Source organism: Fukomys damarensis, unplaced genomic scaffold (genome assembly GCF_012274545.1).
Source record: "Fukomys damarensis isolate Sample0158 unplaced genomic scaffold, DMR_v1.0_HiC HiC_scaffold_37, whole genome shotgun sequence".
NCBI lineage: Eukaryota > Metazoa > Chordata > Mammalia > Rodentia > Bathyergidae > Fukomys > Fukomys damarensis.
The window spans coordinates 18,821,254-18,838,475 of record NW_022900949.1 but is presented as its reverse complement, the minus strand read 5'-3'; the positions used below and the strand labels follow the sequence as shown (position 1 = coordinate 18,838,475).

Genomic DNA, 17,222 nt, shown 5'->3' with positions numbered 1-17,222 from the left:
CTATTATCATTTGTATCTGGCCTAAAGCAGTCAGCAGTGCCATTGCCACAACCTGAACATTGGGCTGCCTTAAAATTTCCTCTGCCAGATCAATTAGTCCACCACCATTAAACTCAGCCTTGAAAAACATCTCAGGACATAGGCAAAATGTAGACAAATTCTGTGCCACAGTGTAACATGCATGGCCTCTAGTCTACTTCCCAATAAAATTTCTGTTCCCAACTAAAGCCTCATGAGCCTCACCTTTGCTGTCCATAATCAGCTTTCTGTTCTGAGTTCTGGCCATAATAATCCATCAAGTTCTGTTTAGAGTATTCTAGGGCCTCTCTGGCTTACACCTCTAAACCTTTCCAAAGTCCTCAAATCCTGAACCACATGGTCACATACAGTCACAGCAGTAATTCCACTTCTCTCACACCAAGTTCTATACTCATCAGCTTTCCTGCTGCTGGGATAAAATACCTGGTGTCTGTAATCTAAAGGAGAGGATTATTAACTGTGGTCAGCTAGTTCCAAAGTAGAAACATCATGACAGAAAGACCTGGAAGAACAAAGCTGATCTCTTCCTGGTGTCCAGGAAGCACAGAAGGGGAACAACACCAGTGAGAGATATACCTTCAAAAAGCTTATTCCCAGAGGCCTCCTTGATCTCCTCCCCACCTTTTGATAGCACATTCAGTTGTGAACATCAGCACATTAGTCTACTGGTGAGTACAGCACTCATAATCCAGTCGGCTCTCTAGGAGTCTCCTAATCCAACCATGTTGATATATAACTTTAACCATCCCATGTTTTATTTTGATTCCCTTCTCTTATTTTACTATATATATTTTACCTATTTTCTTAGTGGTAATCCCAGGAATTACAATCAATATCCTAAAATTGTAACAATCTGTTTCAAATTAGTATCAGTTTCAGTAGTATGCAAATCTTTGCTCTCTAGCCCCACTTTGACATTTTTATCATTGCAAATTATATCTTTAAGTATTGTGTGCTCAGCAGTATAGATTTATAGTGGTTTTAACAATTGTCTTTTAAATCATATAGAAAAAATGAGGAATTGCAAATCTAAAGTACAGTAATACTGACTTTTATATGAATTGCATTGACTACCTTAACTGCTGTTCATTTCTTCATCATCTGCATTCTATGCAGATCCTTTCATTTCATTTTGAAGTGTTTCTTTTTGCATTTCTTACAGGGCATGTTTAATAGAAACAAACTACCTTAGTACCTCTTAGTATGTGAAATTCTTAATTTCTTCTTTCTTCTGAAAGGAATGTTTTACTAGATATGAGGCTTGGCATGGGTGGATGTTTTCTTTCCCTTTTTATTCAAATTTTGTATATACCATTCTATTGCCCCCTTGCCCTCGTGGTCTGTGATGAGAAATTAGCTCTTAATTACACTAAGGATACAGTGTGTGCAGCAAATTTCCTTCTCTTGGTGGTTTTAAGATTTCTCTTTGTTTTTAACTGTTAACTATTTAATGATAAGGTGTTTTAGTGTGAGTTTCCTTAAGTTCATCCTGTTTAGAGTTCCTTGAGTTTTTTTATGTATATATTTGTGTCTTTCTTTTATCAAATTTGGACTCTTTCAGTCATTGTTTCTTCAGACTTTTTTTAGTTCCTTTCCTTTCTCTTGTATTCTTTATTTTTTCTTTTTATTGAGTTTATTGGTACATTCTAGGTATACAGTACAGTTACATTCATTACTGGGATCTTGTACCTTTCCATGACAGGTCTTGGTTCCTCTTGTATTCTTGAGACTCCAAATATGCATATGTTCTTGTATACAAGTCCTTTGGCCCCTGTTAATTTTTTTTCCATTCTTTTTTTCTGTTCCTCAGACTGGATACAATACTCTGAATGTAAAAGTATAAGAGGGATAAAAGGGCAGGTATTCAAAACTATGGGCATCTGCTTTAGACAGTTTTCATCATTCCTTCTTATTCTATATGCCTACAATAAGGTGAGAAGAAAACAAGAACAGTGAAAGGTATGAGAACTCAAGTAGATCACTGTAATTGATCAAATACCTATATGTGGGACACCAAGTTTTGTAATTTTCTTTCTTATAGAGCAATAAAGATATAAAAATCTGCTGAACTCCATCTCTGATAACTGTCTAAAGTCTATTTCTGGCCCAGTGATGCCAGTGCTTTTTAGCACTAACCTAAAATTCATGTAGTTATCAAAATGTGGCTTTAGAAAAACTGATGAAAACCTTAACAAATATGAGTTCTTGTCACCACTTTAAAGCAGAAGCTTCCAAACCTTTTTACATCTCTCTCTCCAGGTTCTCTTGGCAGCATTGAATGGCTTTACCTTTACTATAAATATCCATCACCTCATACGTTTTATCAAACATTTATTTTCTGTTCTTTCTTTGAAAGTAGAAAGATTAATAGAAATTAAATTGGAACAGGGAATGACAGTACCTTAGGATTGTTTCAATTAAATTAACAGAACAGAAGACTGGATGGCTTGAGGATGTTATGTACTCATTCCTTTTGTAAAGAAAAGAGATGTTTTAAAGTCATGAAAAACATACAGATGTTCTTTTTATTACTACAGACTTTGAATTTTTATGCCAGCATAATAAAAACTCAAAAACCCATCTAGCAGTCTATTAGAAAGACACCTGCACCCATCTCAATTCTGTCAGTGAAATGGTTTAGAGTTAGCAGTTCTCAAACTTTAGACTGCATCAGAATCACTTGGGGGTTTGTTAAAAATACACTGTTGGGTTACACTCCTCAGAGTTTCTGACACAGCTGGCCTGGCTAGGACTTAAGATTCCCTTTTATAACAAGTTTTCAGGTGACATTGATGCTACTGGTTTGGGAACCACTGACCTATTCAAGTAACCTCCAATCTGAGACATGAGGGAATATCTAGGATTGAGCTGCTGTCTGTTTCTATTGGTATTGAGATGGAGGAGTGGGCAGTGTGGCAGATGGAGACAAAGTTTCAAATGGATACTTGCACATAGTTCAGAGGACCCTTCAGGACTGTAGCACAGAGAAAGTGTGAGGGATGAGGCTACAGAGGCAAGGAGGCACCGGCCTTTAGAGGCCCTTTACCAAAGATAGAGGAGTGAGGCTCTGGATGGAGAGCCATGGGAGGATTATAAACTGGAGAGCAACATGGCCAGGAATAAGATTTTGAAAGGTCATATGGCTGCAGAATAAAGAATGGGTAAAAGGTAGGCAAGACCAGTAAGGAGATTAGTTAGAAAGCTGCTAAAGTCATATGAGTTCAAACCAGAAACGTGTGGGAGATGAGAAAGTAGAGGTAGATAAGTGTAGTGACAGACAATCCCTGAGCTGCCCTTTTATTTCATCATTTTAACATAATTTCCATGTTATCTACAATTAGTAATGAGAACTGAGCTTATATTTTAAGTAATGCATTTTTACATTACATTCTGGAACTTTCTAGCAGTCTTCTCCAACATAATGCTGCTGTGTTTTAGAAATAGCGGAGACTTCCAAACAATAGCTACCTGATGATCTACCTATGAAAAAATAGGGAAATATCATCGACCTGAGAAGTTTCACCACTGCATTTTTTTCTATTTCATGCACATCATGCTAGTTATTCTTTTTTAGAATTTTGTTTCTATGAGTATATTCATATAAACTAGCAAGAGCTCATTTTGCAAAAATATAACAGAATTCATCATTTTGTTTTAGGCAGTGCTAGAAAGAATGCATCGTATTCCATTTTACAAAACCAATTTTGTAAAATGCCTTTATTTAATTGCAGAGTTTTATTATGTTTCCTATTATTTCAAAGCCAGCAAAAAAAAAAGGGGGAGAGACTCATGATGGTTTTTCTCTCTAGAAATGAGATTATAGGATTTGTACGAATCTTGAACTTTCAGAATGGATTATAAATACCCCAAGGGTCACTTGGAAAACATGAGCATTTTTGATAATTTAGAAGTAGGATTTCTTGATTAAAATATTACCAAGCTTTTATTGTATAGATTTCCTCTGTAATCTAAATTTACCTGATCAAGAAGTATTTTAAAGGAGAGTTGTTTAATGTGTCCAATGCTAGCCTCTTTGAGGTCCAGAGCTTCATGAGGATTGTGAAAACATTCAAGTTTGAGAAAATAAATTATTTTCAATATCTTGGCCATGGAAAGAAAACAAAGGTTACTTTTTCTCAAGCTGTGGTTCTCAACATGACAAAATCTCCTTACAGTAACTTAGGAGTTCCTAGATGTTGAAGACCAAACTCCTGCCAACCACTTGACTTTCTGTTCCCAAAGGCAACTTACCTGCCTCTGCTTTCCACTACATGTGATTCTCTTTAACTACAGTAAGTCCTTGTATCTGGACTACTTTCCTCCATTCCTATATTTTGATATTCCTCATGATTCAGATCAGATATATGATATTCTGATAGAGTAGTCAACACATAATAAATGCTGTTTCATATGGCAGCAAGTTCAAACTTGTTTCTTGTTAGATTGTGGGCTTCTGGAAGATAAGAATTGTATCTTATGCCTCCCACACTACTTAGCATGGTGCCTAATACATGATTATTACTGCTTACTCACTGTCACCATATTTCAGAGATTTTAGTTAAGAGTAAAAGTGGAATTTGGAACAATTTTTTTTCTGCCCAAGCCAAAACATGGATAATGCAAAATAAGTAGGGTTTTATTTTTTGAGAGCCTAGTAATTCTCAGTTTAGAATTCATCCAGGTACAACCAGAAACAATTATGTGTACATAGTAACTGGAAGTTTCTCCTACAAAAATAAAATTAGAAGTGACAAAATATTAATTTTCCAAGAAGTTTCTGTCAGTTATAAGGTAGAGTTATTTGCATCTTTTGATCTCCTAAGTATAATAGGAGGATTCTTATCCAAAATAATTGGGATTAATCATTGGTCCATTCATTAATAAAGTTGTTTAAAGCATAATGGCATTATAGAGTTATATAGATACTGTAATTACAACTCACGAATAATCATTTGCCAGTCTTCTAAAAATAAGCCTTCCCCTTTGACTATGGGCTTGACATTTATAGTATATTGTTCTCTTCCTAGCGTAAATCATCAAAACACATTATCTACTTCATTTTGTCCAGAAGAAAGATTGCGTTCACAAAGTTGGTTCTTTAAGAGTAATTAAAGAGAAAATGGATACATATTGGGGATGTACCCCTAAGTGAAATAAATAAGTCACACATGTGTAATACCGAATAGTTTCTCTGGTGTGAATAATCTGCAATAATACATAAGATCCTAATGAGATAATTGACTGTGTGAAATAGGAAGAAAAGGGCTAAAGGTGTAGGGAAAGTGAGAAGGGTAGGGGAAAGGTAATAAGGGAAAAGAAAAAAATATGAGAAAATGAAAAAATGGAAATGAAGTGTTTGTAAATGGGGAGGGGAGGAGTGGGTGAAGGGAGGGCAGGGACAAGGGGAAAAAATGAGAACCAAGACCTGTCATGTAAAGGTACAAGATTCCCAACGATGAATGTAATTGTACTGTATCCCTAACATGTACCAATAAACTCAATAGAAAAAGAGTAATTAAAGATATTTTGGAAGTAACCTGAATGCAGAACCTTTGTGGATGTAACGTATTTATTGGCTCCCATGTATGTGAAAGACTCTTCACTCTCCCCTAAGCCAACATCTCATTTTAATGTCGTAGAGTCTTTCTAAAGGGCTCCAACTGATTTTTATAAAAATAAACATGCTTGTTTACAGTCATATAAATTATACCATATGATACTGATTCACATAACTTAAAGATAAGTACAACTGATTCATAGCACGTAGTGTCCACACTGGTTGGAGCCGGAATGCTGAGGCACACTAGTGGGTGGTAGCCAGAGTTCATGATCAGCACGACTTGAGCACCTGTTAGTATTCTTTACACAGAGAGTAGAGACTGCCTGTTAATCTGGTGACATTGTTAAGTAGGAATTAATTAAGAGATCATTATTGCCCTTATTTGGTATTGAGTATCTTTTCTACATCATTCACTGAAAAATTGACGGTAAGCATTCATGATTAAATTTACCTTTTGTGTTAACTGAAGGACAGTGGGTTAAAGATACTTGGGGGGAGTAGTGAATAAGAATTAGCTGTAAAAATAATCCTCTTTGTTGATTGTATTGCATTAATTCAAAGAGAGCTCACAAAGAGCACAGTTTGTCTGGTCTATTTCAGGTATTGTTTCATTTCATTACAGTGATTTTCATAAAGAATTCGTATGACTAAAATCATTGAAATGATGAGAAAATCAGGAATGAAAACGTACTCACTCATTTTGCTTTACAGAGATTGACTACATGTACTCTCATCATGCTGTCAGGTTCTGGGGCTCTTTCCAAAGGTGGTTTTCTAGGTTCTTTTTGTCTCGAGGAAAGAATTGGACACAAGAGTGCATAAGGTAGGGAGGTTTTACATTTACTATGAAAAGAAACTTGCTCTGCCGAGTGACTCTGGGCCAAGCAAAATTAGGAAAAGGAGTTCACTCTACAACTTGAAAGCAGATTACTGTGAGGGAAAGAACACAAAAGTCTTGAGCTCAATGGTGACTGTCTTTTTTATCTCCCACTCCTCAGGCTGACAGGTCTAGGCCATCCTTTCAACAAGTTGCTCAAGTTCTGGAGTGGATTGAAGATAGCACTCTGATTGATTCCATGTGCAGGGCTTTGGGAACTATTTTGCACATGTGTCCTAGAACTTTGTAATTAACAGATCACACCCACTTGTCCAGCCGGTTTGCCATATCATCTATCTCATTAGATCTTGGCATGGTAGAGCACGCCTATAATCTCAGCACTCAGGAGGCTGAGGCAGAAGATTGCCATGAGTGCAAGGCCAGTCTAGGCTACAAAGTCAGTTCAAGGCCAGCCTGAACTACATACGAGACCCTGTCTCAAAAACCAACAGAAATAATAAATACACACATGCACACACATGTACACACCATGGCTTGCAGTCGGTAAAATGAGAGCAGGTCCATAGCATTAGGAGACAATGATAGTTACCCTATTTCACCCAAAAGCATAGCCTGGATTTCATCTTGTTTTGGAACATATTTTAGAGGTCAAAACAAAAATTCATACATTTTGAAATTTATACTGCTATCTTCATAAGCAATTGATGCCCATGTAGTAATCTGAAAAAGAGCTTTCTGACTAATAAGCAATCATCTATAATAAAACTCAATTGATGCCGTCTGCCTGGCAAACACAAGGTACCAAGTTTGATCCCCAGTACCAAAAAATAAAATAAACAAACAAAAAATTCAATTAAGACATTCTACATAACTTAGGGATAGTCTGTCCTCCCAAGCAGGTCACTGTCATTCATTGCAAGAGACCCCAAGGAGACAGGTCTGACGTCTCCTTGGGAAGTCAAAAGCCTGATAGAGAAGCAAGAAGGGCAGCCCTACAGCCCCTCAAAACCCTAGCCTTATTTCCAGACCCTGAGGAACCATTCTGGTCCTTCCTCAAAGGAGAGAGTGGAAAGTTACAAAACCTTGCATGGGAAATAGTCACTAGAATTTTCAAGGTACTAGGAAGCTATTCTAGAAAACTATGCTTGTGAATCCTAGAAGCCCTGAGGCTCCTCTTCAAAAAGCCAGGAGCCAGTGCTGCTCCGGGTACAGATAAGTAGAGTTTCATACTCACCACACTTTAAAAGGGCAGCTGCATTGAGACTCCTGTTTTTAATTAGAACCATAATGTGGGCAATGTTTCTAAAGCTATGGCTCTCAGGCTCTTGAAAATTTATGTGACAGCCCTCTTTGCTATCTTTCTCCTCCAGAGGAAGCATGAAAATCTGACCTGCTCCTTCTCATGTCTGGGCTCTGTATCTCCTACTTAGTAGTAAAGTTACTCTCCTGATAAATCCACCGAGTGTTCTCCCATCAAACAGGCAACTCAACAGTCACTATGTCTTTTCTCCTTGTCTTCTAACAGTTTTTTTCTTCGACTCAGCCAGTGAGCCACAACATTCCAGAAAGTTGAAGTGCACATCATCTCCAGTAGGTGGGGAAGCCCCCTTCAGCAGGAAGTACAAGAGCTGTATGAAGACAGAGACTTGCACTCCCTCAAAACACCATCAAGAATTGTAGAATATGTGTCTCTCGGGGGAAATGAGGCAGGAGATTAGGGTGTGGAAAGCTGGCTGGGAATGTGGGGCTGATCTGTTAATTACAAAGGTCCAGGACAGATGCACAGAATAGTTTCCAAAGCCCTATACAGTGAGCCAATCAGAGTGCTCTCTCTAGTTCTTTTCCCCAGAACTCCAGCAAGTTGTCAATCGGAAGACCTAGACCTTCAGGAGTCAGAGATACGAAAGGCAGTTGCCACTGAGCTTGGGGCGACTGTGTTCTGTCTTTCAAAGTAGTTTGCTCTTGTGCTCTAGCTTGTACCTCTTTTCCAACTTTCACTTTGTCCAACCTTGTCTGTAGAGCATGTTTCTTTTCTGATTTTTTAATAAATGTAAAACCTTGCTACCTTTTGCCCTTGTTTTGTCCAATCCTTTGTTCAAGATGAGAAGAATATAGAAAACCACTTCTGGAAGGAGACCCCCCAAGACCTCCAGAACCTGGTAACAATAGTACCATAAAACACCCATGATGGTTTATGTGAAATCAGTTTTGTAGCGAAATGTCAGAATGGGGGTGTAGGATGAAAATCAACTGAGAATTTTCTAGAAGTGAAATTGAAGAATGGGTGGTTGGAGCATCTCTGTAGTAAGGTTTGGATTTTATCATACCATAGTGTTCAGAGATGTAATCATTCATAGATATCATTTAATCTAGTCATTTCTAAACTGGCTAATTGATTTGTGTATCCTAATTAAAATTTCAAATTAAAAAAAAATCACATTTCTTATAGGTTATCCCAAATCTTTTTCCTTAATGCAATGACCTTATTCAGTTTTTCTAGTATTTAAATACCTTTAGTATTGTTTTTGATAAAGGGATAAGGTGACAATGAAGGGACATCACATGAAATGATGTCCAGAAAATATACTCAGAAACATTCTATTTTAAAAGCAACTAGTTCAAGGAAGACTTTAGACCTAGCGTGGGACTATGAACCCAGCTATTTACTTTCAGAATGATTTTTAATCCCCTTAACCCTGTTTGCTTGAACAATATTTTTCTTCAGATCTTTCTGAAGTCCTGAGAATTTTTTTTTTCAATATTAAACATGCTTCATAGAATCCCATTACATATGAATCTCTTCACCCAGTGGACATTTGTTTTACTACTGGATGATACATAAAATGAAATTAAATAAATGCACGGAAATGTTTCAGGTTGTTATGCTGTAAATCTCTGAGTGAGTTCTGGGTGGTTTAAACTTCACCTAGAAAAATAAGATATGTTAAAGTTTTACCTTCTGAGTGTTAGACTTGCTTTAACATTTTTATCTTCTCTGTTTCCAGGGTTTTGAAGGTGTTTCTTTCACGAACAGCACAACGAATTCCATATATGACTGGTGGCCGGGTCATGAGGATGCTAGCAGTCATACTCTTGGTAGTGTTTTGGTTTCTCGTTGGCTGGACTTCGTCTGTGTGCCAGAATTTGGAGAGACAAATTTCACTTATTGGCCAGGGGCAAACATCTGATCACCTTATCTTCAATATGTGCCGCATTGACCGCTGGGATTACATGACAGCTGTTGGTATGTGGTCACTTGTTTTATGTGATTGTCTTATCATTTTTCAGCAGTATTAAAGTTAGATTTTTAAAAGGCTTGGCAAATCCTTTCACAAAGTCAAAAGAAACTTAACCTAATGCTATTCTGGAAAAAGAATTATGAAAATGGCATATGGATGGCAAACTTTTTCTGAAAGTTTCTATTCTTTTTCAAAATTATATAATCAAGTAAAGTAAAATGAAGAAATGCAGTGAACAAAAACTACTTCTGTGTACAAAGAGATTTCCTGTTTCTATCTTATCAGTTTGTCTCCCTTTGATTAAGAGTAGCCATTACCTTGATTTATGCCTTTAGTTATAAGGCAAAAATGCTGTGTTAGTATTTTTCTATATTTTGGGCCCTATTATTCAAATTGTGTATATAGGGCGTTCTTTGTGAAGAGATCGCCTCCGACAAATTTCTGATTAATTTTTCTTTCCTAGACTTATCTCTAAAGAAAATTATCAGTAATTGTCTGGAAGCCCAGTATTAAATAAAGAACAATCTCTACTTCTTGGAGGTAGTAAGAATTTGGTAGAAAAACTTGTGAATTTAAAAGAATACCATGATTTGGTCTAAAAACACAGTTGTTTTTTTTCTGATACTCACTATTTGAAAAATAAAGAAGGGAGGAAACCCATAGGAATTTTATTACTAGCAGAGTTCTTTCTTTCTTCCCTTCTTCCCTTCTCCCCCCACCTCTTTCTCTCTCTTTGAGAACTTGGTATATAAAGTTTATCTGTGGAAGCAGTTCTGATATTGACTTTGGTCTGGATATGAAAATTAAACTAATTGTATAAATATAAAATTTCTACTCAGTAGAAGCCCCTAATACTTTATTTTATGCTTTTCAATGCAAGTTAATCAAACCAGGAAAAGTAATTTCCTTTTGCTACTATGAAGGAAAGCCCATTTAATTTATTTTGTTTTCCAAAAATAACACAAAATATTTGATAACACAAACAAGTAGGTAATATGGCCTGCTCAACAGCATTGTTTGAATTTTTTTACACATTGTCTTTGAGATGTGTTCAACACCTTTTCAAAGTTTATTTGGCACCCTGGAGTGTTTATATATTTCTATATCATTGACAATCATCTGAAATTAATCTTAAATAAAGTATATTTAACTCTAATAATTATATACGATGAACAGGATCTACTAAGTACTTATAATTTCTCCAATGCTGAGCTGAATCGTTTTGGGGAGATATAAAATGTATAAAGATCTTATGCCTCTCAGCAGGTAGATTACCACTGGTTAATATAGATAAATGATAATTGTTACAAATTGTTAATGGCGAAGACTCTTAGAGCAATAATAGCTCACTAAAGAAAGACGAGTTTGAAGCACAATTCAAGAATCTTTACAAAGAAGGTCTTTGAGTCATGGGTAATATGTAGGTTATTACAAAGCGGTGTAGAGAACATTCGTTTGTTAGGGATAATGGCAGATGGAGGTGGGTGGGGATTGTATGGAACATGAAGGAAATGTCTGAGTGTGAAAATTAGAATGCGTTATGTTGGAAGACGCTGTAAATGCTGCAGAGTGGTGAAGTTTATTGAAAACATTTATGGGGAATTTAGAGAACTGGCAGAGTAGTACAAGAAATCAGTAAATTCAGTCTCAGTGGCTTTAGAATGTGTTATCAAAAAAGGAAACCAAAATCAGGGATTGAGATGGTAGAGTGGAGAAACATTTTCAATAGTGGTTCTTAAAGAATGGTCCCAGCCACGGCATTCCCAAGGAACTGACGAGAATTAGAAAGTTTTGAGCCACATTCCAGGATTTCCCAGGCAGATACCCAGGACCCAGGGACCAGTAATCGTCGCTTAGTAAGCGCTCTGGGTGAATCCGCTATGGTAACATAAGGAACCACGGACTGGGAAGGTGTGATCAGATTTCTGTACGCAGCGATCACTGCGCTGCCCTACAACACTCTTGCTCACCCCAACATCGGTGCCACTAGTGTGTTCTTCGTGGGGACTGTTGCAAGGCTTACTTTGTCCTCAACTTGCACACTATCCGTGTGTTTTTCTTAGTAGAGAACAGTACTTAGAGTCAGTAGGAGTTATCAGACAAAAGATTTTAAAATCCTTGCCCAGTCTTCCCACACCCACACTCGCTCTCCTTTTCTCCCTCACATTATTCTGACGTAGTCCCAACCTGCAGCACACTCACCCAATGCCTTACCTCTCCCAGGCCCAGTGACCTCTCCCGGTCTGTACAGCCTTTCTGTCATACAAAACTCCTCTCAAAATCACTTACTGAAGCTGGGGCTTTAGCTCAGTGGTTCCACCGCCTGCCTTACAAGTGCAAGGTCCTGAGTTCAATCTCCGGTACCAAAAAAAAAAAAAATTCACTCATTGAAGAATTCATTGCAGGTCACAACTTTCTTCTTAGATCATTTGTTCACTCACTCTACAGAAGCTCTTTAGTGTTCCAAAGTATTTCCACACCACCCAAGCAGGGGTTGGTCGGTGAGCAGAAGGGAGTGCTCCTGTAAGATGGAACTGCTCCCGGCTATTTAGTGTCACCCTTTTTTCTACTGAAGTAGAGTGTTAGCTATGAACACAGGTCCTAAGTTGAAAGGATTTCATTTTTGCTTGTTGCACAGTGCTATTCCCAAATGGATCATATACGTGATTTTCTTACCACAAGTATTTCAGAAAGAAGAACCACATAAAGGAAATAGTTTGGGAAAAATCTCTAAACCACCATGAGCCATTTTTCCTTCACTGAAGAAATGGTTTAAACCTAGAGGGGAAGAAAAATAACTTTCAGAATCCTATGGTCATTTATATCTATTCTTACTTCGCAAAACTAATCTTGTATAAAAACTTGTGAGGTAACCTTTAGTGAAGAACAAACAAGGATATAAATTTTGCAATTGTGGAAGGCAGATGGATCTCGGACAATGTGAGAAGTGCTCTGTAGAACCAGGAGTTGTGTTTTTTAAGAAATGATTTTATTCACCTAGAAGAAAGAGAATTTTTAAATTTGGAGGTTCCAAAATAATTCTTTTTTTCCTCACTGAGTTTATTGGTGCTTTTTAGGTATACAATACAGTTACATTCATCATTGGGATCTTGTACCTTTCTTTTTTCTCTCTCTCTCATTGAGTTTTTTGGTGTATTTCGGGTATACCGTATAGTTACATTCATCATTGGGATCTTGTACTGTTACATGACAGGTCTTGGTTCTCATTTTTCCCCTTGTCCCTGCCCTCCCTTCTCTCCCTCCTCCCCTCTCCATTGACAAACACTTTATTTCCATTTTTTCATTTTCTCTTATTTTTTTCTTTTCCCTTATTACCCTTCCCCTACCCTTCCCACTTTCCCTACACCTTTAGCCCTGTTCTTCCTATTTCACATTGTCAATTATACCATTTGGATCTTATTTACCCTTTTAGTTTTTCACACCAGAGAAACTATTCAGTATTTATACATGTATGACTTATTTATTTCACTTAGGAGTATATGCTCAATATGTATCCATTTTCCTTTGAATGACTCTAATTTGTCATTCTTTATGGCTGAGTAGTATTCCATTTTATAGGAAAACCACATCTTCTTTATCCAAAATATTTCTAGATCAGATTAGAATATCTACAAATAGGTAAACTGCCATGACTCATTGAGAATTATTTCTATAATGAAAATGATAACATAGGGCTTACAAAACTACTTATCATTATAAGTAGTTTATCAGTATATTGTAGTTTGAGTCTTTCTGAGTACATTTAAATATATGTTCTGCAGATCACAGACGGCAAAAGTTTCTCCCACCTGTTAGTCTCTCTTTCCTCTCCCTGTCTGATAGCTCCACACTCCTCAGATCCATTGCTGTATCACTTGTGCCATATCCCTGACCCCAGCAAAGCATCTGACTTTTGTAAGCATTTGAGAAATGCTTGCTGGAAGAAAAAAGCATAACCTTGTGTCCCTTCCTCTTTTGATATTTTTATATGGTAAGAATTAGAGTAGGATGAAGAAACTTGCTAAAGTTAAAAGTCCAGAAGTTATACAGTTATCTTCAGTTTCATTTTAGTGATAAACATGTATGTTCAATTATGGGCAAGTATTTTAAAGCAGTTTATATAAATTGGCAATCCCTTCAATCCTATGAAACTGCCCTCCTTTCCCAAGAGTCCACATAACAGATTGGTACAAATTTGATACAACAAATGAAAGTTATAATTTAAATAGTAGAATTACAAGTATTGAAATAAAATAAGTTTTTTGCTTTTGATGCAAATATTGGTTATTTCACTGTCTTCCAGGAGCTATGTCAAGAATAAAGGGGGTTGAAACTAGAAATCATTTTTCCAAATTAATATAAAAATAGCCAAATATCCTAAATTATACCTATTTTAATAAATGTTGATAGTAGGATTGCCAGAATTTTTCAAATCATAGTCACCCTCTTTGATAGTCAGTTGTCTGTGGTCAGGGTTTTTGACAATAGCATTAAAATTTTCCATATTACAAAGCCAAAACTTTATTTCACTATGAGTTTCCTACCTAGCCAATACAAATTGATACATGGATAGTACTGACCTCTTGAGCCTAAATTAACCTTTAAATTTCACTCCTAGAGGCAGACCTTGTCCCCTAGATTTAGGTGCCCAGAAGTGCTATAGTACAGGGCTTCTAGATTTGGAACAAATGAGTAGCAGAGGTGGCAGCATAATGGGCTTCTGTCCTTTGTATATGCAGTAGGGTATTATTCTATTTCTACTTACACATTTAGAATATATCTTCAAGGGCTGGGGATTTATCTCAGTGGTTCCACCACCTGCCTTACAAGCACAAGGTCCCGAGTTCAATTCCCAGGACCAAAATAAATAAATAAATAAACGAATAAATAAATAAATAGAATATATCTTCAAAACCTGAAACAATTGCACTGACCAAGAAAAATTAGAACAAGTGGGCAGCTCCTTACTTACAATAAGACTGCAAAACCGTGGCTGATAAATGGTAATGTCAAAGACGTTCCTAACTCCCACTGCGTGGCTACATCACAGAAAGTGCCTGCATTCCTCGGTTTCTTCCAGAATTTGGGTGCTGATGAATCTGATGTGATAAGAAGAAACATAATTGGGACCCCAGCTATTTTTTAGTCCCTTCTCTAACCTGAAACAAGAACGTAGACAAAGAGTTCTCCATAGGCTTCTGTTTATCTTCAGTTGGCTTCAGTCATTCTGTCTATATTCCTAAAATAACCCAACTCTTCTCAGAAGTATTTAGTGATTTTATAATTATTCCTGGACAGGGGCCTTGTTATAAATTAAGTCTATCAATACCTAAGCTGTCTTAGATTTAGACATCGCATGTTATATATTTTATAACACGAGTTGGAAAGAAAGACATAGAGAAAAATCCAAGGAGCAAGTAAACAAGAATTGCAGGCTTAGATTTACATTCGATTTGAAAATTTTGAAGTATTTGTATTTTCAGTAAATTCCAACATCGATTGTCTCACTTATTCAAAAACACTAGTTAGTGCTCATGGATTTCACATGGAATATTTTCTCTACAAAAAGTAAATTCTTTGTTTACTCTTCTCCATTGATAGCCTCTTCTTTGCTGTCCTCTTTCATAGCGTAATATTTAAAATTGTACAACATGTTCATGAATTTACTTAGATGCCAGTATTTGGAAGTAGCTGAGAAAAATACAGAAATTCTCTCACTGAGTTATAAAGGAAAATGCTAAAATAGCGATGGTTTCTGAGGATTAAACACTTAATTATCCCAGAAGACTGGGTGACATTATGACAGGTGAAATGCAAAGTAAGTACCATTTAATGAGCTTGGGGGAAACAGATTAGACTTCCTGTTCATCTGACTTAGATGAATGCTCTTGAGTTAGGTTCATTGCATACTTTTTTTTTAAGCTAATGTACCATATGCTTTGTTCTACACTGTATTACTTGTACCATTTTTAATATTTATTTTAAATTTTCAATCAAAGGATGAAAGTCTGGCCTCACTGTCACTGGAAATTACATGCAGTTTTTCGAGGGGGTACTTAATTATCCTCAGAATATTGAAGCAGGGATCCTTATTTATGTACTGTCTCTTCTGAATAATGTTCTTCTTTGAGAAGTAGTCAATTATATGATGCTTGAGAGCAGAGAGATAGAATAATTTGCTAATACCTTAATTTTGGAAGTTAAGTGAATTTTATCATAATGGGTGGAAATTTTCTCGGTTCAGAGTTTGAGGAGCATCGACCAAGAGTTACTAAGATATCTGTGGTGACCACGTTCTTCTGAGGAGTTTTAGCTCACGTTATCTGTCTCTTACTGTAGTACAGTGCCTGAGACAGTCGCCTTAATGGAAGTTTCATTTTGGCTAACAGTTTTGGAGGTTTCAGTCTATAGTTCTCCCACTGCTTTTGGCATGTGGAAGAGACAGCTGCTCACCTCAGAGAAGCTGAGATGCAAAAGATAGAAGAGGAAAGGGGCCAAGAGCAAGATGCCCTGCTAGTGCTCACCTGCAACGTCTGAAACCTCCGCTAGGCCCCATGTCTTGAGGTTCCAGGCCTTCCGGTAGCACCACGCTGAGAATCAGCCTTCACCGCATGGGCCTGTGGGTGCCAATCCTAAGCTATCTAAGTTATCAGAGCGCTCCCTTGAGGGAGCTGAGGATAGAAAAGGGAAGAAATAAGAAAAAAAAATGCTTCTCTTTATTGCTTAAACAGAGATAATGCATAAAGTTGCTCAGTTGTCAGGGAGATTTGGGGGCCCTTTCCATTGTATTGAAAGGAATATCATGGTTTAAATAACAAGCTGTTAAACCATACGGACTGCGAGTTCCAGGGTGGACTTTGGGCCCCACCGATTCTGATTGCTGCAGGAATCTTAAGGAAAAGAGCCTGGCACTTCCATTTCCTCTGAGAAATACTTAACAGCTATGTAGGAGTGGAGAGACTGGCAGGTCTCCCGACTACGTCTCAACAAGACCACTTCCCTGTAGTGTCCAAGACCCCAGGAACAACTTGATTAAAAAAAAAGAGATCACTGGTCAGTAGAACAGCGAATTTGTGATCATCTCATGGGCCTTTCATGCAGCGGTGACTCAACATAAGACAAAGCCTAACTCAGCACCATTGTCTCAAAGGTATGGTAACTTTCAAGAGAGATAAAATTTCTTTAATTCCCCAAAGAGAAAAATGGCACTATCAGTATAAAATCAAAGTTTAAAACACACTAATTTATTTTTTCTGTTTGCCCTTTAAGATCATTCAAATAATTGTACCACAATGTAGTACAAAATTTTCCTGTAGAGGTGCAATGTAAATTAATAACCAGCCAACCCCCACTACACTCTCTCTGAAAACACTCAGGACCCTTTAAAGAGTACTCTGAATTTGAGTTTATAGTGATGAGTTCAGGCAAAGACAAATGAGTTGTGAATGCTACTAAGCTTTCAAAAGAATCAAAAATTCAAAATATATTTTTAAATAGCAAATAATATAAATATTATTATATATTTATTATATATATATATATATAT

General features: G+C 36.9%; 1 protein-coding gene across 1 annotated transcript in view; it reads left to right on the top strand.

The window, feature by feature from the left end:
- The window catches only part of Gpr158 (G protein-coupled receptor 158), a gene marked incomplete at its 5' end in the record, with an annotated part of 394,159 nt that overhangs the window by 361,597 nt on the left and 15,340 nt on the right, over positions 1 to 17,222 (top strand). Inside the window, one exon of the mRNA XM_033759660.1 lies at positions 9,443 to 9,681. Coding sequence (XP_033615551.1) covers positions 9,443 to 9,681 — 239 coding nt within the window. The remainder of the gene's footprint in view (positions 1 to 9,442; positions 9,682 to 17,222) is intronic.